We start from the raw sequence: 23,998 nt of genomic DNA, 5'->3' as shown, positions 1-23,998 counted from the left end.
ATTTTGAAGGTGTTTAGCCAGAAATATTCGCATTTACATTTTTGCATAGCAGAATATTGAATTTCCGTCAGTTTTGTTACACGATTAAAGAAAAATTATACGAGATGTACACATGATCAGCTCACTCATCTGCATATTCATCTCGGCCGTTTTGCAATAATTAGCAAAACTTCAGAATATCATAACTCTCATTATTTTGATCCAATTTTGATCGAATATTCGCTGTTGTACTTATGAAACTTTACTCTTTATTTCAACTGGTCCGAAATTGTCCTTTAAGGAAAACACTCTAATTCAGATATATAAGAGGTAAGAGGTTGCAAAGCTATACGAATATTTCAAAACTACTCACATACGGTCTATCAAGGCCTATACGCAGTATGAGATGAACTACAGTACATCAGCATTGATCTTCATTTTCATTGTTGGTTTCATACTGAGTGACGTATTTATAGTTTCTTGTGATGCAATAGAGGTACGCCATGTTGAAGAAGTTGACCACTATGAGAAGACCGAAGTAGTATTCCAGATGTCCTTTGTTGATATCATTCGGAATCCACTCATTTCCTGAGGAAAATACGGACAATGACATATCGCAGTGGTGAGCAAAGATTCCATAACTGATGAGAAAGGAACAGAAAATATATGAGATTACAAAATTAAATTTAAGGTATGCGAAGTAAGTTTTTTTTCCCCAAAATGTTGTATGCGACATGTCGCGTGATATGTCTAGGAATAAGAAATCAAAATAAAACAAAACATAACATAACACGCTCACAACATTTTACGATATGCTTTGAGATGGCAATGAAGCAGAAAGACCCGACTTTAAGAATGATATTTATTAAATATACAATAGTTACATTCAATGATGGTGTCATTTTATAATGTCCTCCTCTCTATGGTAAGTAGTTTATACTGGGAAAATTGAGGAAAAGCTGAAGAGATGAAAAAGATTGTCCTAGAGAGCGAGTTTAACTCGATCTTTATTGCAGTGTGGTGATGGGTTGACCGACCAAAAAGGTATAATGCAATACCTCCTTGGGTTGACTCACCTGCCGATACTGCGTTTGCAATGGTAATGAGCAGAGAACCGACGTAACTCCCAATTCCATTGTAGAAGAGGTAGATACCCGTTATAAAAGCCTGAAGCGATTTAGGTGACTGCGAGAAAGCAAATTCTAGACCTGTTGATTAACAAAAAAACAAAACAACAAAAAACAAAGAGAAAACAATTAAAAACCCCAAAACATGCTAAAGAGCAAATCCCAACAAGATTGAGCTCACCACCGTGAATGACAATCAATTCTTTATAAACTTGATTTTTTACTTGGTTTACTTGGTTTACATAACGTGACGCAGAATTCCGCTGTCTTTGCATTCTCATAGGGAGTGCACACTAGTATGAATGTTGAACATTCTCTCTTAGCCAATGTTAACTGTGTAACTCTAAACCAACATTGTCTAACTCGTAATGAAGCCCGGGAATGAAGGTAACTAATTTCTTAGAAAACAAAAAAGGATAGAGGGTGTTCGAACTGGACCCTTTATGTTTTGATATTAAAGATATCATAATGAAATAAATAAATTTACAACTGTGTTCTGAATTGAATTGAATTGAACTGAATACAAGCAATTTACCAGTGATGAGAATGAAGACGTCTCCAATCCCGATAAACATGTACTGAGGAATCTGAGCATATATTGACAGTGTGGATGCACGAAAGACCGTGCCAGAGATGACCTGGTCGAAACTTCCGCCGTTAGACAGAATTTGCTTCCTGACAATCTCCACGATGAGGGCCGACAGGAGCGAAAGAAAGGCGCACACCAGTCCACAAGCTGGGAGAGAAACGGAGAATGGAAGTTACTTATTGTAATGAAATTACAAAATGAGATATACACACAAGGACGGTGAGTTGACTCAGTCGGTAGCGCGTCTGCCTCACGATTCTAAGGACCCGGGTTCGAACCCTAGTCTGGACTGAGGAATGTTGTGTGTAAATATATACCGTCCCCTCTAGCAAGATGCAAAACACTCTGTCCCTCTATAGGACATAAAATGGAGCTCACATTGTATGAGAGAGTCACATCTCATGCACGAAAAAAGATCCCGCTTCATTCATTCATCGCAAAGAGCAGGGTGTTTAACCCGATGAAGTGGTCCCACCTCACATTCAACTGGACCCCATCGGGAAGACCAGCTTAGCATAGCTGAATATGGGCTATCCAGCCATCTTCTCAGATGAAAACGAACAAACAAACAAACAAATAAACAAACACATAGTGTAATTCATCATTTGCTCGTTAACAGATTACGCAAGATAAATGATAGTTACTGTCAAGTTTAAATGGAACTTTCCAAGCCTATCTGAATCGACGAAAGTTTCATGTGGAGCACAGCTTATACTCTCAATTGAAAATGTAGATAGATACATGGTATGATAAAAAAACGGTCAGTCATTGTCTGAAATATTTTGTCTGATTCTTTTTTTCTGACAAGGACACGTTACAGTGTATGTCGGCTTATCGACATACCAGAAGATGATTAACAATGAACAACTTCGCGTCTCGTCAAGTTTCCAAAACAATTAGGATAGAGTTTCATTACATTTCTCTTCTAGCACACAACTTTAACGGAAGACATAAACACTCCTTTATCGACCAGGTCGACTATATAATCTATTTCAAGGGTGCTCGGACCGATAAACTGCTTGTGTGTCGTCAATATGACCTATATACCAGCAAAGATCTTTTGTATCGCATTCGAATTACATCGTGAAACACACAGGAATTATCATTCAAGAATACTGTGAACGTGAATCTTTTATTGAAAGTCGGCATTAGACGGTCAATGTGAGGTACATCATTTTGTTCTTCGATGTTACTCTCTTGCAATGAATGATGGTATATTATATCTGTTTTGATATCTACTTCCTGATGTAGATCAATGTAATAAGACATGGCAATTTTCTGGTTGGTCAATATAGTATAATGGCAAAGGAAGTCAGTTTCTTATTCTGATATTTCTCATTTGATCCCGAAATCTATGGAGGTACACAAAACGGTTACAGCTCGTTATTCCGAAGTTTCGTTATTCCGAAGGTTCGTTATTCCGAAGATTCGTTATTCCGATGGTTCGTTAATCCGAAAATGTGAAGTGGTTTGTTATTCCGAAGGTTCATTAATCCGAAAATGAAGTAAGGTTCGTTATTCCTAAGATTCGTTAATCCGAAAATGAAACAAAGCTCGTTATTCCGACGGTTCGTTACGGACCCTATATCATTTCGGATCAACGAATCTTCGGAATAACGAACCCTATTTCATTTTCGATGGAACGAACCTTCGGAATAACGAACCCTATTTCATTTTCAGATGAACGAACCTTCGGAATAACGAACCTTCGGAATAACGAATCCTTTTTCATTTTCGGATTAACGAACCTTTAGGTGTAGGGAATTTGTGTGTTTCGGATTAACGAACCTTCGGAATAATGAGCCTTCGGAATAACGAACCTTCGGCATAACGAACAGCACCCACATAAAACAGGCATTATTCTGTCAAGGAGATTCTTTTTCTTTTTTCTTTTTTAAATATAAGACAGTATATACTAGCGTTGCAGAGGAAGTCATTCAAATAGCGAGCCTACTAGCCTACAGCATGGTGTGTCTACCGTATGATTTTCAGTTGACGTTGATATACTCTTTCGACTCACCCATCCGCCGGATCATCGACACTCTTACACCTGATCTCTCAAGGAGTGGATAGACGACGCGGTCGACTAACGGCACGGTGATGATCACGAACAGGGGAACGAACAAGGCGAGGAGCGCAACGGGAATACCGTCCAGATTGAGACGTTCGGCTTGCAGCAGATACGTGGTCGAATACTACGACAAAGGTCAGCGACGTCGAGCAGGAGTGAATGGGAAAGAATATACGATATCATCCATTGAATCAAATCAAATGCGGCTCAGAAATCAAGTCAAGCACAAATACAGATATGATAGTATAAGAATAACTTAGCACATACACAGAAGACAATTGTGACATGTCGGATTGCATGATTTCAACTTTCATGCATTCATTTTCCCTCATATGGCTTATTGTAATGTTTGGGGCAATACTGTAATAAGATGCAGGTAAATTCATTGTTTTTATTGCAAAAGAAGGCGATCAGAATATGTTCACACCCTACGTACTCAGCGCATACGACCCTGTTATCTAAGCAGCTAAATGTGTTAAAATTTGATGATATACATAAGTTTCAAACTTCTGTATTCATGTATAAGTACACGCAAAATTTGTTACAACAGTCCTTTCAAAACTTTTTCGATTGCAATGCTAACATTCATTCCTACCCTACAAGACACTCAACATATTTTCATCTTCATAATCCAAAATCTCTTATAGCTCACAGGTCAGTGAGGCATCACAGACCTGACACATGGAATGCTTTACCCGACTCCCTGAAGACACGAACATCTCTGTTTTCTTTTAAAGCTTGTTTAAAGCAATTATAACTCAATATATTTAGTAAAATAAGGTATAATAATTAATGTGATTTTGTTTATGTTTCGGTTTGAAATTATTAGTATCATTGTATTGATATACTGAAGAATAATTATTAATCATAAATGGCCCCAACACAAACATTCAACTCACCTATTGCATTCGCACAGGTGGACTCACTCACATCTTCTTTTTCCCTATAAAGCATACTATTGTAATGTAGAACAAAAAAAAAATCTGTACTTTCTGTGAGAGGCAAACCTAAGTTATATTTCCCAATGAGACCATCAGCCAAGTCAAGCTATGCCTATGCTGACGGTCTCCTAAATGTACTGCCTTATTTGTATCGTATGTAGCTATCAATGTTTTACAAAGATTTTTGCTATGCATTTAGTATAACCTGCACTTTTGCTTTGTATTGCTCCTTTGGCATTTGGTTATGTTTGGTTTGAATTTGTCACATTAATGTTATTCATTTCTTATTTGATTCGATATGAGAAGGAAGGTAAAATACGAACGAACGAACGAACTTAAATGAGAAATGCCATTGAATATGCCTCGACCGCGGATCCCCCCTTTTTTTGGGGGGGGGGTTGATGGCTTAGACCTTCAAGATTAGGCTCAAAACGCATCTATTGAATCATTGTTTTGTCATTCATCGCAATACTTTTATATCATTTGTACTGTATTTTGTAACTGTACTGTTATTATTTAAATAATTATTGTGGGGGTCCACGGGCTCATTTACACAAGACGCAATTCATGTTTGGAAATATACCAATTTGGCCGACTCAGGCTATGTACTTGAACATTCTTTAGGTACAGACAGTTTAGGCTAAATGTAATTATGCATATATGACTTTTTTGTAGATATTTCTGAAGGCGGGGTTATTTATATATATCTTTTTTTTTCTGGTATGTAGCAAAAAGTATGTGTTTTAGCTGTTGATTGGGATCATGAAGGCTTTACAAAGTAACAATGCCAAAACACATGTACTCACCTGGAAGCGTATGGTGTTATAAAGTATAACAACACTCAAGACGAGGAGGGTGTTAAGAAACCACTCCAATTCTTCCACCTCCTGCCTTGAGTATGTCCCACCATGCTCCACCTTCAGCCGGTCTAGACAACTGACCTTCTGGGGATTCCCCGGTTCCACGTCACTAGGCTTGATTCCAGACTCTCCAGCATGTCCAGCTCCTGTCTCGACCAATGCGATGTGCTCGGGCTTTCCGTCCTCTGTCGACAGCAGCGCACTCGATTCAGAGGCTGCCACTCGGCTTCCCTGATGGGGAGGTTGCGGTTGGGAAGATCCACAGCAGCAACAGAGAGAGCACTCAGAATCACAGTATGTTGCTGCCTTCCATAGCATTTGGCATATCCTGCGAAGAGTTTTATTTCCTATAGACACAAAGAAACAAGCAAGTACTAAGACATATACAGTCCGAGACTTAACAAGGCACGCAAGCTATACATTAACAAACGTGCAAACAGGCCAGTATAAGTTCTCCTCTCCTCAAAACGAGAAAAAGAAAAGAAATGGCACGTAACTTCAGAATTATCACAAAGGGTTGTGAGATAGTATTTATGGTAATAGCGTCCGACAGAGCAGGTGTAAAATTCGCCTGATTTGGTTTGCTTAATTCGTTTGCCTTGATAATGATAATGATCCCGATATGACAATGGAGACTATTATGATGATGGCCGTGCTGCTATTATCATCACAAGGCCTGTGGTATCTTCTCAATCACTATTACCATCACCATGACAGTTCGAACTACACAGCCTGAGCACATACATAGGACAAATACACCAAGCAAGTATAATATAAATATAAACACACAAAAACTTCACATTCCCTGTCGGTAATTAACAAATGATAAGAACCCTAATGTATATTTCCTCTATCACTACGGTCGTGGTGTAGCGAATAATAAAACCCTTTGTATTTTGTTAATGAATTTACGTTTTTGCATTGTCATGTTCCGCTTATACATTTTTAAAATAAGTTTTTATGTTCATTTGATGGAAATGAAAATAAATTTGATCTTAGACTGAACTTTGACCTTGACTCTGCAATGAAACCTTCAATCGAAACGACTGATTCTTCCGACAAATTTATTGAACAGGAAATTCAAATTTTTCTCCGTTTGTTGCTAGTTCGCATGGATAAATGCATGATGACATGGAAGACATTGTTATTGCTCTTTTCTCCTTTACCTTATTTCTGTTGTCATTATCATTATCATTGTGATTATTATCATTATACTATAATAATAATGATGATAATAATAATAATAATAATAATTATTATTATCATTATTATTACTAGGCCTATCATTATTATTTTTCATTCTTATTATAAAAAAGTTACGACGATGATCACAATAATAAAAGTAATTATAACAATAATACTATTTATTATCATTATCATCATTAACATCATCATCATTATTATTATTTTTGTAGTTGTTATTGTTACCATAATTATCATGAATCCAGAAATGACAAACTACTCATGAATAGTCAGTGTCAATCGCCAAAGTAGCTTCTCATATCGTAAAGCTTTGACACAACTTTCGGTTATTTCATCTTGGAAAATGTTCCATGTGTGTAACGCATGTTATTTATTACCTGAGGTAGGTCTGTTTTTGTACAAATCTCGTCCTGCGCAGAACACAAAAATGACGACGACGTTGAAGACGAGCATGACGAGAAAGCCGAGCGTGAAGGACAAATCCTGTTCGATGTATGACAAGAGAGAATAGCTGAAGAGAGGAGCCAACTCGGCAATCAGATAGATCCTGAATCAAAGCAGAAACAGAATAACAAACGCCATCAAGGTAAAATCAAATCATGTCTCTGGACATGATAATATAACTGCCTCGCAGCTATACTGCTGAAAAATATTTGATTGACAGAGTTGGGCATCACTTTGATTAGAAAGGAAATAGGATGTACTTTTTTTTTCAGTGATGACATTATGAGGTGGAATGATAGTAGGTGGTAAATCATCAACCGAAAACATGATTTTTAAAAAAGTATTCTTTGTGCCCAAACTAGGCAAATCGAAACACACGACTAGACATGAGACGCACATGTCCATATTGGTCTAATGTCTATAATATAATCATGTCCGAATAATTCACAGGCTGGTAGTTTGTAAACACCGTATTAATTAGTAGTGGTTTAGAATAACTATGATATATTTGTGTCTTTTCGCAAACTTTCTTCATGAAAGTTTTGTAAGTTATAGTAAGACCTATAGTGAAGGTTATCGTATTCGTGCAAAGAGTTGAAAAGGAGAGTTTTCCGCTTGCCTTCCGGAGAAAGACGACATTGTATCCTTCACTAGGCCTGTTGTAGTGAGAGGGTACATCGTCTGTTGTCAACTTTACAGTCATCTTTCTGTTAACTACGGTAAAATTCACTATGGTGATGGCATATATCATGTCAAGCACGCAGTCTATTGACTGACATGATGTCATTTAAAATGTCTTCCACTGGCTTTTCAAACAGGGACAAGTCTCACTAAATACGTCACAGCGGCGAATGAGAGGATTAGAGTGGCAAAATGAATGAGCAACGATTCACTGTGTTTACAATACGAATTCTGCTTCTCCTTTTATTTACGGTATATTCGTCAATTAGCTGATGGGCTATAATGGGAAACGACTGTTTGTTTATTTGTTTTTCCAAAGTGTTACAATGAATAAGTGAGATAGTGATAGCGACTTAGATCTGCACGAAAGCAAAGTATCTTCACAATACACATAGCGTTCTTTGTCTTACAGACCGTCAGTGTGCGGGCATATCCAATTTGCGAGGAAGCACTGATACCAGCATACAAACAACCAAGTACAGGAAACTACTGTACCAGCATAATAATGACTGAAAAAAAGAGCGTTTACCTGTTCTCAACTTAATGAACTTATTCCGACTCGTTATATCATAAAACAATTTAATATCGGATTATTATCTAATAGCAAAATCGAGGTAGCACCTTTCCACGCTCTCTTCCTCTCTCTACCATGCCCTTTTCAAGCATCAGGCTTTTATCACATTTCGAGACAGTTATTGGTACCTTCATCTATCAGCTTCCGTGTCTTATCTCTCATACTATGTGTCTGCACGCTCTATACTCAATACTTTACTATATGTTTGCGTAGTTGCCTTGTCACTTTCACCTTTATAGTCTATTATTCTTCCTTTATCATTTACTTTTCCTTCCTTTCTCCCTTTAAGCAGGGCTTTACTTAAAAAAAACCCATCTAAATCATTTTATGCATATGCTTTGTCACGCGTCCAATTTTCCAGGGCCTACGCATAATGCAAGCTGCATGTGCCTTTTGAAGTTCCACACTTTTGCTCTTGTATTATCATTATTTTGTTGCTCAGAGTTTTTCACTGATTATATCTTTTCGTTTGTTTTATCTTAAGACCCATGGTGTGTGTGTGCAGTGTGTGTGTGTGGGGGGGGGGGTGCTGAGCTGCAACGCCGTTCCGCGGCCTCTGTCGGTTAAGTTGAAACGAGGTAGAAATGAAATAAAATAATTATGTTGAGAAGTTGAGAATATGAGGCAAGAAAAAAGATGTGAAAACAATAAAGAAGGTACACCTCCCTGGAACAACTAAAGGAGGATATAGAGTCAAGTTGAAAGACACAGCAGCCCCATAACAACCATCGAACATTGACGCATAAGAAGAGTTCAGGAAACCATCTAGATGAATTCTCGAAAACAACATGGCTCCATAATACGGGCAGAGGACTACACACACTGATATCTACATAGAGATCAGTGACTATACATATTGACAGCATGTCAACTAAAGACCTCACTCAGGTCAACCACCAACTTACTCAGCTTATTACCCCCCTCCCCCCGGCCTTTTATAGAATTTAATCACGAAATTTAAGAGCGCAGGCTTTGCGACTTAGCCAAAAGTCGCAACCACTTTTCTCATGTCCATACATCATAATTTCCTCCAAACGTTATTGCTGTTTGATCTCATAAAGGCGCGGGCGGGCATATACCACTCAAAATGTCGAGGAATTCATACAACTCTTCTCTTCATCCCCCCCCCCCCAGCTCTCTGCCATACTACATGTATACTCCTCGGCACTATTCAGTTTCGCTAGGATTAAATGAATATCCCTTTTCATCAGCTCCCCTGCACCCACTACAACCCTTAATTGCACGTACATTATACACCATGGCGTAAAACTCTGCACAGATGTTGCAGCTTGTATTCCAGTAGGCGTATCCGATTTTCCATACAAATCACACTAAACAACTTACTAGTATGCACTGCTTTCGTTTCTTCACAGTCACCATCGCTACTGATATTTCTTAAAGTAAGGGACATAAGAATCACCCTTAATTCACACCTGCACGTTATTAAACCTCGGAAGAGGAGAACCTTCGTTGTTGTCCTGTGCTTATACTTGTATAGACCGGTGTTACTGGTAGTAGTGCGTATACGTTCTTAATCGAGTCGATATATACCGTGTGAGGTATTAAAGAGAACAGCAAATTGTTATAGATGAAAGCAAAGAACGATTATTCTGATTGAATCTAGAAGAATGAGAGAATTCTTCAGTTTCAAATGTTTTCATGTGAATGAGTTACAACCACATTATGAGATATAATAAGGGTGCCATTTGTCATGACTATATCATTAGTCTGTAACCATCATCATCAATGATAATTCAACAATGACCAAGAAACGACAATCACATCCTTTTTATAAAGTTATCATGAAACATTTCAAATCAGGATTGATTTAACCGTTAGAATAAATTTCGTACTGTGAGTCAATAAAATTCAGATCAAGAGAAGATTTGTATGCAAGCTATAGCCAATGAAACCCTTTCATTGTACCCTTTCATTGTACCGTCACGGCCCTGACTTGCGTTTATCACTCCTACTTGTAGACATGTAAAACTACGAAAACTACGGTTTAAGCTTCTAAGTGCAATTTTACTCGATGACATAGCCAGTTACTTTTTTTTTTTAAGTCGACTTAATATTCTTATCATGTCGACAGGTCAAGATGTTAACTCACCATGTCGACTTCTCAACTTTGATAAGTCAACATGGCGACACATCAGATAATCTCGCCAATTCGATTTCATAAAAGGGATCGTCGACATGGCGATCACCAAGTTGACTTCCTGAAAAGCTGTCGACATATCTTTTTTGGCAGTCGACATGGCGAGATAAGCTAAGTCGCCATGTCGACATGCACTTTTCGGGAAGTCGATTTAGCGAAATAAGCTACTAAATGTCGTCTTGCGACATTTTTATCTGCATTTTTTGCGAATTTTTTTTACGCTGTTTGATGAACGCTATAGGAGGGAACCACAGCTGAAAGTCTACAAAAGAGCTGAAAGTCTACAAAAGACCTGAACATTACTTTTTACACAAACGCCTATAAAGGGGGGGGGGGGGATAAGCGTGTATTTAACATGATTTCTTTTTCTCTGCTCTTCTTTTTACCAGTGATAGATGGCTTGTATGGTTCGGATTCCGAATTGTTCCATCTGGATTCCAGCGTATGGTCCCGTACACGCCTTGATGGGTGATGTCCCCACATTGACTATGGCAAGCGTCAGGATGAAGAAATTTCTCTTGGTCTGCAGAGAGAAGCCGTACGCTGGACCGTATGCAGCCGACCAATCGTATGCGATGAGGGGTAACATAGTGGTACCTGTCGGACAAAATCGAACCAAGATCTTTTTGCCTAACAACATCTCCTGTTTTGTGTCATCACTTGCTGACACCTTCACAATAACATCACACCGTGGCGGTTAGACAAAGATACTCCGACTTTCCTGCTTATACATCAGCTTGGATCGAGGTAAAAAATACAGACAGATATTGCAATGAGAAAAGAAATGGGATGTGAACGTTATTTTAAGGGGAAACGATTTCATTGAAAAAAAAGAAGAAGCAAAATATACTAATTTTGCATCGCTGAATGCAACATGTTTACTTGCATGTTTTGCGAATGAGTAAAAACTAAGGGCTGTTTGAAGAACTATAGCTTTGGAAGAAAACAATAAACTTCATGGTTTAGGCTTTTGTTTTGAAAAGACTACTATGAACACAGTACTACAGTTGGCCATCCCAGGTGTACAAACTGACAAAGGATTTTGACATGTCTTCATCTTTTCGTTGTAATTTGGTGATCTATACTTTAGTATTCGGACACTGGACTTGATACGACGCCAATGTATAGGCCTGGTATATCTTCGTCCTGTAATGGTTCATAATTACCACCAAACAATATCCGGCATGCCATTTTATGTCACAATGCGAATGGCAATCATTCTAGGGAAATCGGATCTCATGGCACTGATTTGACGGATTAATAATAGCAGATTAAGCTCAAGCATAGTCACTGGTTTATCATGATTGTCATTTCTGGAGAATCTAAATGTATGACATTAGATACTGAAGTCAAAGAATTACTCGCAAACCAGTAAAACCTTTGATAATTTCCACAACAAATTATGGCTATATACGGCGCGGCGTTCTTCAAGGAAAGGATGAAATAAAATCAGAATAATCTTAAAAAGTCAAAGGTAGGTCAATGTTTATAAACTGACAAAAACCATCGCTATTTCTTTTCTAAGAACGTTACTGAAGGCAGTTTTTTTACGTCACCTATAAGACAAATCAGAAGTCCCAAATAAATTGCATTGTACATCCCCAGGCAACCATCAGCTATCCATCCACCAAGAATCGTCAGAACATAGTTGGTTCCAGTGAAGACGAGACTGAACACAGCGGCAGAGGCACTCGAGTAAGCCAGGTCGTTGGTACAGTACAGGACGAGGTTCACCACGATGCCGTAGTAAATGATTTTCTCCACAAAGTTTACAGCAGCGATGCAAAAGAACAAAGCAAAATCGCGGGAGGACGGCTTTCTGGACGCACTCATCTCCTTGGCTAGAGTCAGCGACGGTCCTGAAGACGTATCGTCTGCAGTTGACTGTACAGAGTCGTACATAGCCATCCTCAAAATGCAGGAGGATGTTATTCCACAAAAGGGCGAAACTAAAAGCAATGGTTCGCTACCTGATCAGACAAAAGCGAAAAATCCCGATAAATTTCCACTCAACTCTTACTTCGGAGGCTGACTTTTAGTTTGTGGTTGTTCTGTCAATAGAACGTAATGCAATACACTTAAATCCTGTCCTTGATTACTTTGGTATAGAATCCATCCAGCAATCGCGCGCGCAACATGCTATGGCATGATGATCATTTCAGAATCCTCAACGCTCAACGTGCCTTTAAGTCACTCTGCTTTGGCATTACTGGAGATGAGACGATAACTGCTGGTACCATTAAAACTTGACCTTTTGTGTAAGTCGGTATAATTGCTATGTTGAGCCAAAATAAAGTTAGTAATAAAAAAGTATTACTCGAGAGAGGTTCAACGGATATATACTATTGTTTTTGTTGTTGTTGGTTTTTTTTTTAAGATCATCCGCCATCTGATCTTGGGGTGCACGATTTTTAGTATTTATGTGTGTGTGTGGGGGGGGGGGGAGGTGGGGTGTATGAGGGTTAGCAAGTCGTTGGATCGAGGCCAATGTTTCCTCCACACTTTTCCCCACCCCCTTCTTTCTCGATGCGAACAATCTCGGGGCGGAACCATCGGAAATGGGCCAATAGTGTGTATGTGTGTTGGGGTTGGGGAGGGGTTGGGGAATGGGAGATAGAGATGCTACGCTCTGGACCGCCCCCCCCCCCCCCCCTTCCTTTCGCCTTCCCGCGCGCGACCCCGGCTCGCGGCCCATGCCGGACTGCCGTTGATTAAGCTTACAGAAGCATAATGAATAGTTTGAAAAATCGTATAAAAGCATGTTTGTCTGCAAGTTAGATTCTAAAATCCCCAAAGTGAGGTCTATATCATGTCTATTGAATTGCGCTCCCATGATCCTGTCATGTATGGCGCTGATGGCGGGTTGAAACTCCTTTTATCTTCCTCTGTATAATAAATACTCCGTAGGGGGAAAAAGCGGTGAACTTCTTCCAACGGATCTAATTCTGGATGCCTTTTCTCTCCTACTTAACAAACAAACTCTGTACCATTGTCTCTGGCCTATCTCTCAAGGCAATGTAATATTTTTCTAGTCCATTAATGAAAGAATCTGTTTCTGGTGAGTGAGACTTCTAGATGAAGTGTAATAAGCACAACAAGGATAAAACTGCACATAGGACCAAGGAAGTAGGCCCTATTCCTTTAACATCAGTGACTGGACATACGCTCGCTCTGAGAGTGGACACTTTTTTCATGGTAATGTTGGATCAACGGTGTCACAACATGATTCCTCTGGGAAGAATAATCGATTGCTTGAATACAACAACGGGCCAAATACAAATCTGGCTTTTATATTCGGGACCCCCGAATGCAATTGCAGATAACCATTTGAATGACTGGTTTACATTTCAACTTATGTACATTAACATTGCTATAACTGAAAAATACAAAATAATCATAATGTTGGCTGTTTCTTAATGATTTTCAAATTTTCTCAAATGGACTTTGGGTCTTTCTTATATTCAGGTCCTGAATTCCTGTTCAATGTTTCAGTCTTGTTATGATGGGACTCCTCTGAAGACGTCCACCAACGCACAATATACCACAAGGTGAAAGTCCTAGTTGCAAACCGTAACTACTTTTCTGTCGTCATCGCACAGTAGGTCCTACAGTGTACTGCACGGCACGTCAAATTACATTACGCCCTCTGCCGATGTACACCGGGACAGTGGTCATTAGGCTCCAAAACACTATACAAACCAGTAAACATGGGAAGCAGAAATCGACTCGTAACCTGAAAACAGGAAAGAAAAAATGGCAAACAAAATAGGTTTCAGCGTGAAGCTTAGACTCTGGGAATTATACCAAAAATAATATTGTGTTTGAGGTGAAAAAAAAATGCGTGAATCGTAATTCCGAAGAGAATTGCTTTGCTGTTTTCTCATGGCATTGTGCAGGACATAAACTAGTTCAAAAAAGGTTATAGAAACACATTATTAATCCCAGTTTCTGAACTGTCGTTGGATTGATGTAAGTGTGATATACTTCATATACCAACTTACTGATACCAACAGACTGTAAGTGAAGAATTCCGGACCAATGCGTATATCCCAACGTGACAACCCTACCGGCGTTCTGATCATGTGAAATAATTAATTCAAACCACAACTGTATCATCGTAGGCCTATGTCAATATTATTTTTTACTTGCAGAAAACATTAACCCTATACCAACTATCACACATGCGTATGGTTTTTCATAAACTCTTTACCATTATCGTAAAAAAAAAAATCACCGCTGGTAAGCGTTCATTTCTATGATTTATATCTTCCTCTCCAGTCTTTCACAGTGACATGCTGTTCAAAGTGCCTTTCCTGTATTGCCAGATCCACTCAACATCTATACAGTCATGAATTACGATAAATGTGAAATTTGTTGTCCGTTACACAGCCTCTACAACGTCAGTCTCTCACAGTTTGTTCAATAACGCCATCAACTCATGAAAAAAACAAAACAAAAGCAAGTGTTGATAATGAACATGGATTTATTATTCATAACATTGCGCTTGCCAAAAAACACTGGATTTCAGTAGACATGTGACAATCATCAGACTGCGGCATATCTCATGTGACTTGTGGCTGTCTCAAAATACGGCACTGGTGGCTGTCAGTGCCGCTGTACAATCGCAGCTCCCTCTACGAGCCGTACTCTAAATTCACAAGCTCAGGTATACTGTAACTCTCGCTTCTGCTATCACATATCCAATACTATTCAGTACGCACAGACCTGACTTTTGTGCAGATATACTAAAACATGAGTCATTTCTAGCTCTTCCATCTATCGCCATTTTACCCGACCTTTAAAGGTACTATAACCATTGAGAGCAGTGATTTAAAAATGTTCAAAATTATCATATTTCGATGCACACGAGTAGATCAGTGGTGTCACAAATATCCTGCCAAAAATTACAATAAAGCATAAAATATAATGAGATATCAATATTTTTTCTCAATAACCCGTAACTTTAGAGGGTTTATTCTAGAAACAATATTACAACTAATGTTCACATTTTGTACATCTAACAATACCTAACATTTATCATAACGATACTGATTAACATTTTAACATTGGTGTGTTTCTTTCCCTAACTCACATTTTAGAACTATTTTGAAGCAGTAAAGCTGGGTTTCTGTTTCATCTGCAAATGGCAAGTAATACCTTTAAGAACAAACTTTTCCGTGGGTTTGTTATGAGACTATGATTACAGTATTAGTAGAGGCTACTATGTAATCCCGTGAGATTTTTGTGCCAAAATTGATTTTTTTTTTTTTTTTTGGCTATCTTTGTCAATTTGGGGGTGTTGAATCCAAAAAACTTTGGATCCATTTTTTCCGACCCGTCTTCAGCCGCCATTTTGAACCTCAAAATGACCGCCATAGCAAACTGTATTTTTATCCATATCTCATTAAGTGAGCATTGTAGAAGCTTCAAATTTGGTGCAAATTGCATGGTTGTGATGTCAGACACTCTGGTATATCTTTTTCTGGTATTGTTAATTGTTTTGATACAGTTTGCAGGCTGCCATCTTGAATTTCAAAATGGCCGCCCTAGCAAACAATATTTTGAACCATATCTCATACAGTGAGCATTGTAGAAGCTTCAAATTTGGTGCAAAATGCATGGTTGTGATGTCAGATACTCTGATATATCATTTTCTGATATTGTGGATTGTTTTGATTTGACAATTTATAGGCTGCCATCTTGAAATTCAAAATGGCCGCCATAGTGTTTTTGCCCATATCTCATGTTGCAATTATTGTAGGAGCATCAAATTTTCAGTAATGCACATGCTTGTGGAATCCAACGTTCCAGTACAGCTATTTCCTATTGTGGATCATTAGATAGGTCACCATCTTAAAATTCAAGATGGTGGTCACAGAAAAACATGTAATACTGCGGTAAGCGCCTTAGATGAATTTGCCAAAGTGTCCTAGTAAGACCGAATTCATTTTCAGGTCACGCAGAACGACAGCCATCTCTTAATTCAAAACAGACGCCATAAATTCAGACTGTAAGGACGAGGTTCCAATGACGTCATAAAGCCATCCTGAGGGGCAAAAACTACGTGAGGGGGGGGGGGGGGGGAGGGGTCCCATACCACTTCCCATAAATGCGGGCAAGCGTGTAAGCGTTACATCCCACGTCCCATGATAGCCAAGCGGGTATGTGGTTTGTTTTTGCCTCTCAGGCAAAACATTATCTTGTGTCGTGGAACCTCGTTAATAGTTATATTAAATCCCAGTTATTAAACATTTTGTACAAAAGCAAGCATTGATACGATTAAAGGTGATCTTCAAAAACTTGATGCTGCCTCGAGAGAATGAAGACAAACAAGGAAAAGTCTCGCAATGGCAAGAAATGCCATGGTCACCCTACCAGGCATCCCACTCACAAGATTGTTTGTTGACCACAAAATGAAACAACTCATCAGGGAGCTCATAATTGCTGGATGTATTTCTGGAATAACACAGAATGAATAAGGAATGCCAATGAGTAGGTTTTTCCTGATTGCCCTTGTGTGGGTCATCCTCAATTATCAAGACTTCCAAGATGCTTACTGCTGTACCGCCAAAGATTCTAAAACTACAAAGGAGCAATAATAGCTCAGTTCTGTGGCACTTTGGATGCATCAGAATTCCTCAACAATTTTTGATACAATTATTTCTACCACTGTATTAAGAGTTACCTAATGCTAAACTCAATAATGTCACTGATTGATAGAGAGAAGCGAGAGAGAGAGAGAGAGAGAGAGAGAGATAGAGAGAAGAAGAAGATAATGGTGATGAAGAAAAGAATGATAATAATAAGAAAATGACACTCACCAGTCTTTATTTGTGGAAGATCTTATTTTCTTCATCAGTTGCACCAAAATATGTACTCTTCAATTTCTTACTATGTATAATTGTTTATCCCTGTCTATGTCTGTCTATACATTTTCTCCGTCCCTCTTTCTGTTGTGTAGCTGTTGTCCTCATAGATAATGCAGACTTGTCGTCTATTCCTCAAGACTCTAACTGTAATTGATTTTTCGTGATGTATTGACTCTTTGCTAAGTTCTTACTCTCCGTTAGTTACAGACATAGTGTTTTATCATACACGGAAGATAGTGAAGGATGGAACTTGTTAAAACTCGCTCAGATGCCTTGTACAGAATGAAAAGTGGAGAAAGCAACTTGCTAAAACTAGCCTTGTTTAACCAAAAAAAAAGACACCTTGGAGTCTTTAAGATTTTAAAGAAGTCGTATTCCATTACAATCACTTTTGGGACCCAAAACCCAATCACTTCATTTAACTTCCATAAAGCATGACTCCATGCAGACACCGAGAAAATACATGGTACTTTATATCCTTCTTGAATTTAAGAAAAAATAAGATCTGGGACTGACGGATGACGGAAAGACGGACTGACAACCAACCGGCATCATCATCATCATCATCATCGTCCGCTTTTCTCCATCCCTTGATGTCTACGAGAAGAATCTTAAGACTTTCCTTTTTAATGCTAATCTGTGACTGATTTTTGTTGTGAAGTGCTGTGAAACCAGTCATTGACTGGGTAAGGGCGCTATATGAATGATCCGATTGTATTGTATTGTATCACCTCTGTGTTACCCTTTCTGGCTGAGAAATAAGAATTATTAGTCCTCAAGAAATAAGAGTGTTCGTAATTGTCTTCTCACCAATAACTCCACTTACCAGTGATAGATGGCTTGTATGGTTCTGACTCCGAATTCCTCCATCTGGACTCCAGCGTATGGTCCTGTACACGCCTTGATGGGTGATGTCCCAACGTTGACTATGGCAAGCGTCAGGATGAAGAAGTTTCTCTTGGTCTGCAGAGAGAAGCCGTACGCTGGGCCGTAGGCAGCCGACCAATCGTATGCAATGAGGGGTAACATAGCGGTACCTGCCAGACAAAAATCAAACCAAGTATAGTGATTATCGCACTTTATATTGTAACATAAACCAAGGAGGTACTGGGCGAACTTGATTAAAGTAACGGCAGATTTTGACGTAGACATGACAAGATCCTCGAAATTCTTTAGTACTTCACAAGACATCTAAAATATGCCTCGATACAACCCTGAAAGAAGAATGAAGATTCACCACATAAAATTATTCATCTTGAATATGCTAAATGGAACAATATCAAAGAAAAGGTCTGTAGAAAGGTTATCAGAACCTGATATGAAGTAATTGCATCATACATGTTGGAATATTTATGTACAAGTTGAATATTGCCGAACTTCGTAGCATAATGAAACGGTATTACCTCAAGGTTTTATTAAAAACAGTGATATCCACACTTACCGTAAAAGACACAGCAGATCTTATCAATTTTCCTCCGTTCGTAGTACTATCCCTTAAGTTCTAGCCCTTAAGATAATAACCTCTACTAGCTCTGCATTCTGGAATAAGTTAGATTCTGTTCGGTTGCAATCAAGTCCTCTAAGTTTACCTTGATAACATGAAACATAATAAATATCTCTGCGTTCTCACAATGGTGCCTCTCTCGGATGATTACATTATTGTTTGTTTGATTGAATTGCCACTTTATTTTGCATTGTATAACTTAAGCTTAATTATGAACGTTTTATGATATTTTGCGCATTCCTAAACTTATTACATTCTCGACATATTGTATTCTTGTATGTTTCGTCATTTTTCGTCATTGAAACATTGTACCAAACGCTTATTATAATTATGGAGTCTACATCTTACAAGCTTTTCCTTTTTAGTAGGTTCCTCATATTTCACATTATATTTATGTTTAATACCATCACTAATTGGATGTTGTATTCAACTTATTTTTCGAAATCAAATTGAATGTAAAATTTGTACAAAAATGTGGAATATGGAACAATAAATATAAGTGTATGAAAGTTGTTGCTTATTATTGTTCCAAATGATAACATACAAAATGTATCATTTATTGGCAACAATCGCCAGGGAAAATTATACGAAGTAATAGTAATATCAACTCATAAGTCTTCCATTGTAACAACTCGTCACTAAATTCCTTCTTTCTTGAATTAAATCATCAGGACCAGATTATGACTATCATATCAGAATAATGACTGTAAAGAGGAGCTCAGTGGCTATTTCATGTACACAGCAGAGTGAGAGTTATGGGATATCATCTCATCTGGCTAGTATATCATTTAGTCCAATAATACACAGAGCTGATTCTTGAAAACATGTCGAGCATTCAAATCTCGTTACTTTCTTGTTTGACATCCGGCATTTAATATAGTGATATTCGCTTTTTCTGTTATTTCATATTAGCAGGGCGCTACGACGCTTTACGACGTATCGTCCGAACAGCTCCTCCAACTACTGATTAAGTCCCTGAATATCTCAAACTTCAAGGCATTTCAGATCTTGGAATATTCTTAAGACATTATTTGATGAAATAATGAGACGACAAAAGCTGTTTTTGCACTATTTGCAAATGTGTATTGGGCATCATCCTACTCGAAGACTGGCACACCCGCAGACGGACCTAACTATACTTAAGCCAGCATTTTAACAAGGGATCGCAGACCAAACGGAACAGCGCCAGTGTCAGTTAAGCGAGCAAATCTACATTTCGCTTGTAGCTCTTGAATGGTGATGTATAATGGGAGTTCAAAGGATTGGCTTGCTTTGGCGGAACTACCTGAACACCCATGAAAGCGGAGTCAAATTGATCAACAAAGTTATAGAAAACAAGGGGCACTACTCTTTAAGTATAATCATGATACCAATATCTTGACCAAGCAGCGAGTGAATATGTGACAAGAGACACAATTACAGAAGTCCCTCTGTCAGTCCGTGACAAAGTCGTTTAGTAGACAATACATACAGAAAGTGCAATACCATGGGTACGCGGAGAAATCTCAGAGGCAAAACGTGGTGGTAAAAGATCAAAATGGTGACCTCGTTGGCCTCATCGAACCCCATTTCCAGCCCTTTACATAGACAGATAACTGTTTCGGAAACACTTCTCTTTCTTTCTTTTTTTTCCTTTTTTTTTTCGTTAGAGGGTTTTCCAGCAAACAACAATAAAATGCTCAAAATGTATAGAAAATGGTCATTTACTCTGCATTTCAATGCAACATTAAAGAACATGAATGAAATCAGGTCACGTGAGCAACTAATCTGATGCCAAGACGCCGTGACAAAATGCAATAAGATCGAGTTAAAGTCAAAGGTGGGCATGACTTATGACAAATTATTTGTCGTACACCAATCATTGATATAATCGACGTTGTTATCTAATAATTGAGAGGAAAGCAGTGCAAATTTACCGACAAGACAAATCAGAAGTCCTAAATAAATTGCATTGTACATCCCCAGGTAACCATCAGCTATCCATCCGCCAAGACTTGTCAGGACATAGTTGGTTCCTGTGAAGACGAGACTGAACACAGCAGCATCGGCACTCGAATAATCCAGGTCGTTGGTACAGTACAGGACGAGGTTCACTACGATTCCATAGTAAATAATCTTCTCCACGAAGTCTGCAGCAGCGATGCAAAGGAACAAAGCAATGTCACGGGAAGACGGCTTTCTGCACTCAGGACTTGCCTCCCCGGCGTGAGTCAGCGATGGTCCTGCAGACGTATCGTCTGTAGTTGACTGCACAGAGTCGTACGTAGCCATTCTCAAATGTATGACAATACCATAAACGAGGCAAAGCAAACAACAATAGTTTGCTCCAACAAATTCCTGAAAGGAGCCTATAGTGGCAATGCCCTACGTCATTCGCTGAGCAGCTCAAACTTCACTTTCAGCTTCTAATGTTTTGTGTTTGGACGCAATGCTAAATGAAAAGATTTATTATCCTTTATGGGATCCATCCAGCAAATTCGAACGAACTGCTTTGATGTCTTCCTTACTAAGTAACAGTGTTTATACCTGAGATCTGCTTCGGCAATTCGACAAGCTTGTCTATCAGAATCTGCTGGTACCATCAGAATATGACAGGCAGCATAGCTTCGCTCCACGTATAGTTTAGAGGCAAGCTTATGACAGAATTATACAATTAGGTAACTGTCTACTACGCCATCGGTATAGTCATCTTTGTTTCGTTGAAAGAATGATAAGCACCTTGTAAAGAACATAGACAAATCTAACGTCACTAAAAGAATTAAAATCACTCAAAACATAATAACATTTACGATCTTATCTTTTAAGCGCTTTGCCTCTTTCGTTAGCATACACTCGAGACATTTCTCTGCCTCTCGATTTATACGATCTGGTTGTTTGTGATATTATTTGTGACATACAAAGAATCCGTCATTCTGTCTCCACGTAACAGAGATATAAGTCAAAGGTTAGAAATGATTTCCATAAAACTAAAGGAATAGAGTATACCTCCACGAAGGAAAGCAAACTTCATATTATCAGAGTGGTTTTGTGACCATATTGTCATAATTATGATGTACGTATTTTTTAAGGATACATTTGAAATCAGCACTCGGGTAGCTGTGGCTGAAAGTGCAATTACATCATACGTATGTATGTATGTGTGTATGTATGTATGCATGTGTGTGTCTACGCACGTGCGTATTCGTTTATTTTGTCATTCGTTATATTGCTTTAATATTACCATGTATTAGTCTGTTTGTCAATTACGTGCATAAAAACGTGTATATGCTTAGATTCATAAATTTTAATAATGGGTCTGTTTTCATGTGTCATGGATGTGCATGCATTTAGCAGTAAGCAATTACCAGCTTTATGCAGTTAACTCAGTGGTGTTAAAGGGATATTGAGAGGGATGTTGGACATGAAATTATGACGTTGGACAAAGATGCATGGCGTGTATACTATAATATGTATGTATCCTAGTAGCATGTGTCCGCCAAGTTGTAGTCATACCAAGTAGTAATGGGATTACCTGTAAAAAAAAAAAAAATGTGTGTATATGCGTGTATCTTTATAGGCGTATAATTACTGATAAGTATTATAATGGTGATAATCAATATCATTACGCTAAATCATCCACATACGCGCTTCTCAACCACTTTATGTGATCTATCTGGACCTAAAAAAAATGTAGGGGCAAAAGCGGGCCTCGGGCTAAATAATGAAAATAATGATGATGACGATGATAAAGTGATAATAATGATGATAATGATAAAATGACAATAATAATGATGATGATAATAATAATAATCATAATAATAATAATCATAATAATGATAATAATAAAAATAATTACAATGATGATACTATAACTACTACTCTATACTACTAATAATAAGTTGAAAAAACGGATTTAAATCATTGCCATCAGTACTATCGTTAGTTTTGATGCTTGTTATGAATGATTGTCAGTTATCAAGTATATCAAGTATATCAAGTGTCAGTTATCAAGTATATCAAGTGTAGGAATCTACACCCTACAAGCAATGCTTCTATGTAGATTCCTCATATTTCACATGTTTTATTGTCTTATAAGCTGTACTTGACAATTCATCCAGGCTTTTGTATTGTGATGTTTATGTTTTATGTATTTGTTGAAATGTGGAATATGGAACAATAAAAAACAAACAAACAAATCATGCGAGCTATAATGAGATAGAAAGCTATAACAAAAGCCACACTGGGTCATGACTGTCGTATTCATGACCATGATAAAACCACTTGGACAGGTAATGTGACCTCATATTGCTTCCATTATTGAAATCAATAGCAAAGAATGCAATAATCCCGATTCGAATTGAACACATTATAGAGACGTAATTCATATCTTTCGGGAGAGCAATATTATGACCTGCCTTGAATGTCCCTTTTTAATACCATAGCGATAAACGATAGAAAATTGTATCTAATACTTGTGCAAACAAAATCAAGTTACTCCAGGTTCATGTCCACTTTGCTAAATGGAACAATTTCAAAAGAATATACTTGTACATATTTCATCAGGTCCAGACATAAAATACGAAAGTTATTGCGTTGTAATTGTTCCAAATGATTTCACAAATATGGCATTAGTGACAATCTTGATTAGAAGTAGAAATGATGCTAGGTCTTCTACTGACCTTCATCATGGCGGTAAGAAGGAATAATTTTCTGGGGGCAATAAATGACTTTCATTTAGACTTTGTTCAATATTTTTAGTTTGTGGGAAGACAAGCGAGGGAGCGCAGCGAACGCGCGGGGAAGTGTGTGGGAGGCGATCCGATGCCCCCCCCCCCCCCCCCCCCACCCGCCACCACACGAGGAAAATTTCCCATTTTGAACCTGAAATTCAACGATTTGGAACCTTATGGTGGAATTTTGGGTGAAATTGTCAATCAAAAAAGAAAGAAAGAAAGAAAGAAAGAAAGAAAGATGAATATTCAAGAACAACATGATGACTAGTTTGTTGTATCATTTTTT

The 23,998-nt window shown here is 38.2% G+C and overlaps 1 protein-coding gene across 1 annotated transcript; it reads right to left on the bottom strand.

Annotated features, from left to right (window-relative positions):
• Window positions 1-400: 400 nt before the first annotated feature.
• LOC139744190 (solute carrier family 15 member 4-like) lies at window positions 401-21,271 on the bottom strand. Its single transcript, XM_071654641.1, has 8 exons — window positions 20,917-21,271; window positions 18,323-18,533; window positions 7,148-7,317; window positions 5,514-5,914; window positions 3,716-3,890; window positions 1,642-1,842; window positions 1,056-1,187; window positions 401-567 (listed from the first exon to the last, which is right to left on the bottom strand). The coding sequence occupies exons 1-8, from the start codon at window positions 21,269-21,271 to the stop codon at window positions 401-403; spliced, it is 1,812 nt and encodes a 603-aa protein (XP_071510742.1).
• Window positions 21,272-23,998: the final 2,727 nt, after the last annotated feature.

Source organism: Diadema antillarum, unplaced genomic scaffold (assembly GCF_040938485.1).
Source record: "Diadema antillarum isolate AM-2024a unplaced genomic scaffold, OU_Dant_1.0 seq00001146_RagTag, whole genome shotgun sequence".
NCBI classification, from domain to species: domain Eukaryota; kingdom Metazoa; phylum Echinodermata; class Echinoidea; order Diadematoida; family Diadematidae; genus Diadema; species Diadema antillarum.
This window is presented reverse-complemented; position numbering and strand designations above follow the sequence as displayed.

What these genes read in the sequence shown, in the direction of transcription:
- LOC139744190 (XM_071654641.1), bottom strand. Translation starts at nt 21,271, where the DNA reads ATGGCTACGTACGACTCTGTGCAGTCAACTACAGACGATACGTCTGCA. An exon ending in CAAAAACAGACCTACCTCAG is followed by an intron (nt 5,915 to 7,147) that starts GTAATAAATAAC and finishes TTGTGTCTATAG; the next exon opens with GAAATAAAACTCTTCGCAGG. An exon ending in GTCGATGATCCGGCGGATGG is followed by an intron (nt 1,843 to 3,715) that starts GTGAGTCGAAAG and finishes TTTCTCTCCCAG; the next exon opens with CTTGTGGACTGGTGTGCGCC.